Source organism: Bolinopsis microptera, chromosome 9, assembly GCF_026151205.1.
Source record: "Bolinopsis microptera isolate Bmic1 chromosome 9, MBARI_Bmic_1.0, whole genome shotgun sequence".
Lineage (NCBI taxonomy): Eukaryota > Metazoa > Ctenophora > Tentaculata > Lobata > Bolinopsidae > Bolinopsis > Bolinopsis microptera.
Window position 1 is genome coordinate 16,681,700 of NC_087080.1, and position 10,237 is coordinate 16,691,936.

The 10,237-nt window shown below is 38.8% G+C and overlaps 1 protein-coding gene across 1 annotated transcript; it reads right to left on the reverse strand.

Annotated features, from left to right (window-relative positions):
* Window positions 1–573: 573 nt before the first annotated feature.
* LOC134821446 (forkhead box protein B1-like) lies at window positions 574–5,290 on the reverse strand. The gene is made up of 8 exons (XM_063832188.1): window positions 5,164–5,290; window positions 4,671–5,026; window positions 4,225–4,358; window positions 3,888–4,002; window positions 3,476–3,779; window positions 3,164–3,248; window positions 2,761–2,991; window positions 574–637 (listed from the first exon to the last, which is right to left on the reverse strand). The coding sequence occupies exons 1-8, from the start codon at window positions 5,288–5,290 to the stop codon at window positions 574–576; spliced, it is 1,416 nt and encodes a 471-aa protein (XP_063688258.1).
* Window positions 5,291–10,237: the final 4,947 nt, after the last annotated feature.

Sequence of the window (10,237 nt, forward strand, 5' to 3'; positions counted from 1 at the left end):
ACAGTTTAGCTCTTGTCAGTTTTTCCTAATGGTCCAATCTTCGCTCGGTCTGACTGGTCGGTTGTTATATTATATATATTAAACAGCTATATATATATTGTATATATAATATATAAACAGCCTGTCAACTTTGTTCCACGTGCATCATGAAATGTTTGAGAACATTTCAGACAACATCTTACTCAATCATATATTTATACAGGTATATTATAAGTTTGTATTAAATGAAGTCTTTACGCGAATGAAGGGTTGACAAGGTGGATTAGGCAGTAACGGCTGAGAAGGCAGACAAGGTGTCAGAGGGTTCTGGTCTAGCCTTAATTAGAGGGAGCTACTGAGTACTGAGGTGTTGTTAGACATGTCATTACACCAGCTTCATTAGCCCTCCTACTGCAATCTTATATACAGCTCCTCTTTTCTATGGTAAAACTAAATAATCTGATTTAATAACAGATGTTCATAATGCTACTAACAGTGACTGTTCCAGACTGTTCCACATTGCAAATGTTACTACCTGCTGGCTGATACGGTTCATCAGTTAGCTACTAACTTCAGACTAACTCCCGTTGATAATCAGAGACCCTCCTTTAACACTAATCCTATGTTTCCATCTTCTGTCTGGACAAGGACCCGCGTCCTGTGAAGTGTGGATCTCATTATAATCATATTTCCATGAGCCGGGTTATGAATGCCACTTGCCGACCCGGTACCTCAATACCACAACAATAATAACAATGGCTATTTGAATAAACACATCACCAGTAACTCAATATCATTAGGGTTTATTCCAGTACGCCATTTAACGACCCAATCACTCTTTCTGGGACAAAACCAGATTTCAATCGAATAAGTGTCTGCCAAAAGCAGTGTCCTAACGGTTTTATAAAGTCCTTGTTCATGTTGATCAGACACACGCACATTAAATATGTGACCTGTAAGCCAGCCTTCATTGTTTAAGGCTAACAACGATTAAAGTACATGAAAACCCAGCTCATTTTCCCCCAAAACAGACTATGTCTCCTGCCACGCATTCTTTATGTTACACTAAGGAATGGTAGCTCCATGACCTGTCATGTAATCCTCCGATCACCTGTCTGCTCATTGGTCAGGACTTTTAATCGTGATCTCTGGGTTTCAAGCGATCAAGTAAAACTGTCTAATAGTCTAGTAATAGTCTGGGTTTCATCGGACTTACTGGAAAATGATAAATAACAATTACAGCAACATTAAAAATATTTTCATTGTCGAAAACCCATGCTAGTTAACACATAATTTAAATATATGCCAAATAATTTGTCTTGCTCTTTTAAGTCATTTAAATATTCAATTTTGGGGACTTTTCCTCAACAAATCACAGCTTTTGCCAAACCACAACTATAATTACAATTCTTATACAAAAAGGGGCCGGGAGTTTTCGCAAAGCCCAAAGTAAAATTGAAAATGTTAGAGGATAGTGGAGTTATTCTAGCTCAGTGCGCAGTGGTCGAGATCTTATGAAACTATTTACCCAGAGATGATGTAATGGAAATGGAACAGGTTAAATTTTAATTAGTAATTCTATTCAATTTTCTCGGAATTTATCAACACCACTCTACCGCTCCCAATTAAATCTCTCGCCAATAGTCATATATAATCGAAATTAGTTCGTTAAATTTAACAGGTTGTGGTTAGATTCTTAAATTGTGTATTCTATTCCATTCATACTCTTATAGTTATATACAACTGTTTCAGACTATTCCGAGTTGCGCAGAACCACTTCAGTCTGTACACTACACAGGGACAGCTAATAACTGCAAACCCAAATGATAATGAGCTAACTGGCCAAATTAATTTCGGGTCGCGGCCTGTAAACTGTAAACAGGATTCAATCAAATTTAGTGGCTACTGCCGCCGGGGTTAGCTTGTGGTTCCGCGGCCAAACAGTGTTCCACTAACTTTAGTAAATATTTGGAGGCGGTGTCTGGAGACAGGGTTACCTGGTTACCCTGTACTAGTTACCATAGTTACTGGTTACCTGGCAGTAGGAGCCGGGTAGCAGTGGAAGTCTGATTTCTGGAGTTTCAGCAGTGTAACCCACTCGCCGGGAAATCGTGTGAATTTAAGTTATAATTTAAGTTAAATTGGTAATGTTATCAACTTAGCTGATCAGTATGAGAGGTCTTGATCTGAGTGACAGTTCAGTAAGGAGAAGACAGGTTGTTGCCCAAGGCAAACCATCAAATATTTATGTATTTACCGTCACATTGGGGCGATATATTGGTAGGCGGCCTGTCAGGTTTTGAGATGCTGAGTAGAGGTTGGAGGTTGTATCACGCGCACCCGCTGTTTATTATTTGACAAGTGAGTAACCAGCCGATTTATAAACCGTAGTGTGACTGTTAGTATATTAAAACGTTGTACCCCTATTGTCAAGTAGCCTTTTAGAGAGAGCTCCAAGTATTACAGCAACTCTGGTCACGTGACATGTCAAGAATCGGCGGTTGTGGAGATTGCACACTGGTAATATTGTGTCTCCTTCTTAATTGGTAGTACGGCAAAAACCGAGATTTTAGCAAAATTGACTGAAAATTTGCCGCGTCTTGGTACCGTGGTTATTAAATAGCGTAGTGAAGTTATGGATAGATCAGGTCCCCCGACCCTTCCCAAAAGATATATCTAATTATTGATATATGACATGACGTTATCTCGTTTACCATCTATCAACATCAAATGTCAATGGTTGCAAGAAATAAATTAACAAATAGACAATCTCACAGTTACAAGCTTTTAGAGTTCAAGGCTTTCTCGCAGTGTGACAACCACTGTTGCATCTTATAGGACGCCAGAAGGTGAGACTTTAACAGAGAAGCGTTGGCCGTGAGGGAGGGGAGGTTGAGACTGTTCAGAGCGTCAGTGAGCCGTGAGTCCAGAGGAGCAGGCTGCTTAGTGGGGCGAGGTGTAGGGGAGGTGGTGTAGAGCTTCTTGGAGAGGAGGGTCGGGAGATATTGGTCTCTGGAGTTGGGCTTTGTCAGCAGGGAACTGGGGTGGTCATATGGTCACAATTAATACGATCGTAATAATATCGGGATAAAATTACATAGCTGCATTGGATTGGAGGGATCTTTGATTATTTGATACTAAGCAAATGGACCAAAGATACAAATTATTGTGGTTTTGAACTCACCTAGAGTCGTGGTTTAGAAGAGATGAAATACTGGAGGATAACTGGAGGGATGGAGGATTCTGTAGCAGTTGGGTGCTCGAACCACCTAAGATGTACGGGTCAGAACGGTTTAGATACGGCTCGATATTCCTGATACAGCCGGTGAAGGGACAGTATACGATCTATTGACTCTGTATGAAGTGTGTTAAAACTCAGGAGGGAGCCTGTCTTGTCGTGGCATGCCTTTGTATTTTATGTACCACAATATTTATCCTACCCATTATCAAACCATGGTAAATATAACATGAAACATTAGAAGATGGTAACTATTACCTGAAACAGAAGAAGAAGGAGCTCCTACACTCGACAGAGACAGATTGGGTAACTTGCTGGGAGAAAAGCCCGACAAACTGCTGGTACTACTGGACAAGCTCGACATTTCCCCGGCTCCAGGTGATACATTATTGGAGGAGAGACTGGAGGGTATACTGTGAGACAAGCTACTGTCCTGCAGTGAGAAGGGGCTTTGTGAGAGGGCGGCGAGGTGGTTGGAGAGCATGCTGTTATTCTGGGAGGACACCAGGTTGGAGAGGTTGTATTTAAAGAGCGCTGAGAGGAGCTCATCTGTTCTCGGGTGCTGAGAGGAAGAGGATTGTTAACTTTATGGATTTACAAATTTAGATCTTTAATTAAATGTCTGCAGTAAATACTGAAAATGATATCAAAGCAACATGGCTCAACTCACGTCATGTTTAAGTAAGGAGACGGGTGAAATTAATGGGTTTAGTTGGGATAACTCGTTAACTGAGAAATATTTTCTCCTGGAACGTCTCGTTAACCTTCTCCTGAAGTCTCCCTTCCTGAGAAGTTGGAAATGAGTTTATGGAAACTGGAAAGAGATTTGAGTTAGTGATTGACATGAGGTTTCTTGCTCTTCACACGGGAGTTGTTTGAGAGAATACCTTGAGTAATTCATCTTTCGCAACTGTAGTCGAGACTATAGAAAATAACTTACTAAATACTAATGTACTCCAAACAAAAACATCAAATTTAAACTTATTCCTGAGTTGAATTAAACTCACTTAAAATCGTCCATGTTTGCTGGGTGGATGGTCCAATAGTTTCCTTTACCATTCTCTGCTCGCCCTGCTTTAGCGAAACATTGGTTAAGAGACAAGTTGTGCCTCACACTGTTCCTCCAGCCTTGACCTTTGTTCTGTAGGGGAGACTAGTTAGGTTCGCGTGGGAAGCAGGCTGAGTTGTTGGCGAGACTCTTTACATCAACTTATGTCAATCATTAAATAGGTTTTATGTGATCAGTATGTGGACTGGACTGATAAATCTGTCAAAGGCGCAAAGTGCAAATATAATGATTAAATAATCCAAACAAGGCACTATAAACTGGAATAGCACTGTATGTAATTCTAAGAAACACCTTGCGGTTATATAAGTTAATGCGAAATCTCTCAAAACGGAACGTAATAACGCAATTAATTTAATATTTTACTCAACATTCGAATATCCGTACCTTGAAGTAAGGATATTTGTCCAGGATGTATTTATAAATGTCGCTGAGAACCAGTTTTTGGCCGGAAGACTCCAAAATAGCCATAGCTATTATAGCTACGTAGGAGTGAGCTGGTTTCTGGTCGTGTGATGAGCTGTTGCTAGGTGACGATATGATGTTAGGTGACACTTTGCTGGGTGATTCTGCACCGTCACCTAGTAACCCATGTTTGTTCCTGGGCGAAGGAGTGAGGGATAGGTCGCTAGGTGATCTTAGGGTACTGTCAGGAGAGATTATGTTAGATCGACTGTAACCAAACATTTGTTTCTGCACTTGTTCATCATCTGTTGTTACATTGTTCTCCCGTAGTTCTGGCTCTGAGTACGATTCATTAAGGTTTCAGTTAAAGCTCACATTCCTTTACAATGAACACTGAATAGAAATATTTAAAATACAGTAACTACTGTCAGGCCCTCATTTATTTCAATATGTCTTTATTTACAAAATTTCTTACCAGTCTTAATGACGATATCCGTAACGGTTGCTTCCTTATCACTTGAACTGGAGATGAAGTGATCAGACGTCTTGGTGTTCAGGACTGTGCGTGACTCCAGGAGAGATTGTATCATGAAACTTGACATTAATCAAACAGTAGCTGCAGATAGTTTGGTGGTTATAAACAGTAGCTGCAGAGAGTTTGGTGGTTATAAACAGTAGCTGCAGAGAGTTTGGTGGTTATAAACAGTAGCTGCAGAGAGTTTGGTGGTTATAAACAGTAGCTGCAGAGAGTTTGGTGGTTATAAACAGTAGCTGCAGATAGTTTGGTGGTTATAAACAGTAGCTGCAGAGAGTTTGGTGGTTATAAACAGTAGCTGCAGAGAGTTTGGTGGTTATAAACAGTAGCTGCAGAGAGTTTGGTGGTTATAAACAGTAGCTGCAGAGAGTTTGGTGGTTATAAACAGTAGCTGCAGAGAGTTTGGTGGTTATAAACAGTAGCTGCAGAGAGTTTGGTGGTTATAAACAGTAGCTGCAGAGAGTTTGGTGGTTATAAACAGTAGCTGCAGAGAGTTTGGTGGTTATAAACAGTAGCTGCAGAGAGTTTGGTGGTTATAAACAGTAGCTGCAGAGAGTTTGGTGGTTATAAACAGTAGCTGCAGAGAGTTTGGTGGTTATAAACAGTAGCTGCAGAGAGTTTGGTGGTTATAAACAGTAGCTGCAGAGAGTTTGGTGGTTATAAACAGTAGCTGCAGAGAGTTTGGTGGTTATAAACAGTAGCTGCAGAGAGTTTGGTGGTTATAAACAGTAGCTGCAGAGAGTTTGGTGGTTATAAACAGTAGCTGCAGAGAGTTCACAGGCTTTGTGAAAATACAACAAATATGTTGGTTAATATAATGAATGCAGACAAGTATCATCATAAAAGGGAATGTTGGTTATTATAGTATTTATCAGCTTGTGTTGTTCTCATAAACCAGCACCAAATCAATCACAGTCTTTAATCTCTAAACTTTCAGCCAACTCCTATTAACGATTGAGACGAAAGTTGTGGAATTGAAATTGCTTTATCTTTAACACAACTTCTGATGATCAATCTAAATAGAATTGACTACAACGGTCAACATATATAACATAGGTAGGTAAGGGTCAATTAAATGAAAGTTAAACATAATGAAAAAGAGCGGTACGTTAGAAAAAGAGAGCGCTCAAACAGTTTCACATCTGTTACAACGCGACGGTCGGTACGTGTTACAACGGTCAGAACCTTACTGGATGGATTAACTTTTTAGAGGAAAGTCCTCGCAAACAATAGAAACAGGTCGCCAAACGAATGCTGTGCCGATAACCATATAACTTGATTACTAACGCATCAATCCGTAAACTCCTGCTGACACCTGACCACCGTGTTCATTGTAGCTAGGTTTGCTGGTCTGTTTGAAGTACTTTAATACTGGGCTGGTGCTTTGATAATGGAGCGTCGCGATGCAATGCTGCGATTTATTCATCAATTATTATTGGCATAACAATATTGATACGGTTCTAGGTATATTCATGCATAGTTCGGGAGATTATCAGTCGATACTGTGGAGCAATATTATGGGATACAAAGGGAAGACAAAGTGAGTGAGGTATATTCCAGGAAAACAAGGTGTCCCCTCGACATAGCCAGCCTTTCTTGTTGCTTTGATCCGTTCGTTTGGATCGCATTGAGCTCTAATATAAGTCTTTGATGTTCTGTTTCTAATAGTAAGTCGAAAGCAGTATCCGCAGTCCAAACATGTTGCAAAAGGTTTAAATTTAACAACAGAGGGGGGGACGCTTTTATCCCGAATTGCAGGTCTTTTTTTACGAAAAATCATCCAATTTTGCAGCAAAATGTACCATATTTCGTCCAACTTAACGTCCGGTCGATGCGACAAAATTATTTAGTGGTATTTAGGGGTACAAAAAGCACCGGAGCGGGGCGCCAAAAAATTTCAGCGGGGGGGGGGGGGGGGGGGATAGTAACGTTACGCCACTGAATTTAATACTGAGTGTTTAGCAAGAAAATATCAAGATTTGATAACATAACTTAAAATGCAAGGAATCAATTTTAGCCGGCAGAGTTTTAGTGGAAAAAATTAGACACTTCTCTAGTGTACCGGATTTAGAGATATGCTAGAATGATAGAACGAAATGGATATTTCTGAGAGTGGAACTGTAAGAATAATATCGGTTATCGGTAGGTAAAGAAGGATACCCGGCTTCGCAAACATGAGGGGTGTTTATGCTAAATGTCCTGAGGAGGAACGTAAGCCAGAGTTTCAGCAACAGAGAGATGTTAATGATATAAACCCTACTACCAGACTAGCTACCTGGTTTTGCAGTCAGGGTGGCGGCATCACAGCTATAAACACTTAATCGATATGGTGTAAAAACCTTATACTCGCTCCTTCAGTCTTCAAGGTGGTTAGATCATCCATGTGATTTTAAATCATTGCCATTTTATTAAAAATAATTAAACTCCGCACAACTGGAATTGGAGGCACGGAATAATGACAGCAATCTGTCCGGTTTTGAGTTTCTGTTTTTAATAAACTCAGTGTGGTGACTTTGGAAATTAATAATACGAATATATTAATTGCTTTACTTATGTGCAATGAAATTTAAATATATATATATAATTTGGCGGAAATCATTTTGGTTTTTACTTTTTATCAGACGCACCCGCTATGAGACTACTAATCAATAATGATAAAGTAAAACTACTCTATACGCGGTTGATTAATGAAATTCGCCGCATTTGAATTGCGATACACTACCAGGAAATCTCAGTCCTGTCAGGGAATAATGTGTTGTAATGTGCCTGTGGAGCGTTAGTAATTCCATCTAATGTTCTGCAGAAACAGTTTAGCTATCTCTGTTTCTTAAGTGCTGGTTACTACTACGCGCTGTTTAGACGAATAGTAAGTATACTTGTTTAACTTTAAAGGAACTTAGTATACATATGTAATATTATTCTTTATGCTGAAAGTTTATGTGGAGGTACAAAATTTGGAAATTTGTTTCCAAGAAATCCCCAAATTTTGTCTCCAGGATAAGACTGTGGAAATACCTTTGATTGTGAAATAAAGTAAAGCAAGTATTCTCCAAACAATGCAGCCCTCTAGCGAAGGGAAAGACGATAAAATAAAACTAGTTTTGTGACGTTAGAATGAAGTAGCAATTCTTTATTTCGTTAGAATGAAGTAACAATTCTTTATTTCGGCCGACGTGCTAAGATTTACTAATTTGTAGTTATTGCAATTGGCTCTGGAGACATGAAATTGATTTACAATTTTGGAAATGTTTTGAAAATAACTCGATCTTCAAATCAGTTCATATGAATTCGGAATATAAAAATATTATCATAATCTTACTATATATAAAGCGAGACGATATATATACATCAACTTTAACACGACTTTCCGCAAAAACCGTATCATAGTAAAAAATATACAACTTTAACTTTTTTGACAGGTTCAAATGCTTTAATGGCCTTCAAATCGGCATGAAAAACAAAAAATTGGCCAAGGAATAAGAATCTTAGTGCCCAAAATGTGGACCCCCAAGTGGTGTCACAAACGCGAATTAAATAGGTAATAATTATTTTAGTCTCTTGAGTCTTGACACCACTTTAAAGTTAGACGGGTTCCTGCTAATTTACACAAGACGTCTGACAAACCACACTAGTATTTAAGTAGCGTATGTTTTATTGAACGATTAAACGCAACGTAGCTGAAAAATTAAGTCTAGATTTTTGCTCTAAATATATCTACCATTTGCAATATTGCTTGTAGCGTATGTTTTATTGAACGATTAAACGCAACGTATCTGAAAAATTAAGTCTAGATTTTTGCTCTAAATATATCTACCATTTGCAATATTGCTTGTAGCGTATGTTTTATTGAAAGATTATAAACGCAACGTATCTGAAAAAATTAAGTCTAGATTTTTGCTCTAAATATATCTACCATTTGCAATATTGCTTGTAGCGTATGTTTTATTGAACGATTAAACGCAACGTATCTGAAAAAATTAAGTCTAGATTTTTGCTCTAAATATATCTACCATTTGCAATATTGCTTGTAGCGTATGTTTTATTGAAAGATTAAACGCAACGTATCTGAAAAATGAAGTCTAGATTTTTGCTCTAAATATATCTACCATTTGCAATATTGCTTGGTTTGTGAAGGTTTTACTTTATAAACTACTAACGATTGCAATTCACCCATCAGAGGTCATATGAATATCGACTGTTCATATCTCTGATATGGTTACTAATACTGGTTTAAGTAGCAAGTAAAACTGATAACATTTAGTCAACATATTAAACAGTACTTGTGGCTCAGGTTATAGATATCAGAAGCTGTTCTAAAAACTGAGCTCTTTAACTTCCCCTGGATTAGTTCTCAGTTGTCAAGACTCGTTTAGACCACTTTAAAGTAGCTACGCACTAAATACAGCTCGCAACCTTCAGTTTAAAGGGTCAGAGCTTCACAAAAACCTAAAAAACGTACAAGTGTGCTTAAATTCGTGCAAACATACAACAACAATAATGATCCTAATTCAATGAGTGGACGTAGTTTGAAAAGTCTGAATTAAAGCTGGGATGAATAGGCATAAAAATCTAGACATGTAATTACATTTTACCATTTAATTTTGGACAAGTACATTGGACCAGTAGACCAGCAGTTAACCTTTCTCTGCCTCAAGTTTGTGACTAACGACCAGCCCCCTCAATGCTACCATTTTGTTATAATCTTCAGGTTAGGTAACCTCATTTTATGCCAGCCATGCCAGAATTGGAAGGTAATTTTTATCGAATAAGGGTACTTGGAGCAAGGTAGAGGTATGAAGAAGGCAGCTAGAAAGTATTAGCTCATGCTCTGACAGTCTCCCCGAGTAGGGAGCCGATGAGTGTGTCGGTCAATCTCTGATTTTGTGCGGAAATTTAGTGAATCGTGCGGTTTTGTGTTATGTTCATATCGCCTGTATTTAGTGGAGCTATCGTTAGTTACTGACGGGGCCATTCTGAATGGCTTCCCCCGCTCCAGGCCTTACACTGGGTCTGC

Excerpts from the sequence above, each read along its gene's own strand:
- LOC134821446 (XM_063832188.1), bottom strand. The coding sequence starts at position 5,290 with ATGTCAAGTTTCATGATACAATCTCTCCTGGAGTCACGCACAGTCCTG. Across the intron at positions 4,003-4,224 it reads GCAAACATGGACGATTTTAA|GAAGGGAGACTTCAGGAGAA; the intron begins GTGAGTTTAATT and ends CCAACTTCTCAG. Across the intron at positions 3,249-3,475 it reads TCCTTCTTCTTCTGTTTCAG|GTGGTTCGAGCACCCAACTG; the intron begins GTAATAGTTACC and ends CGTACATCTTAG.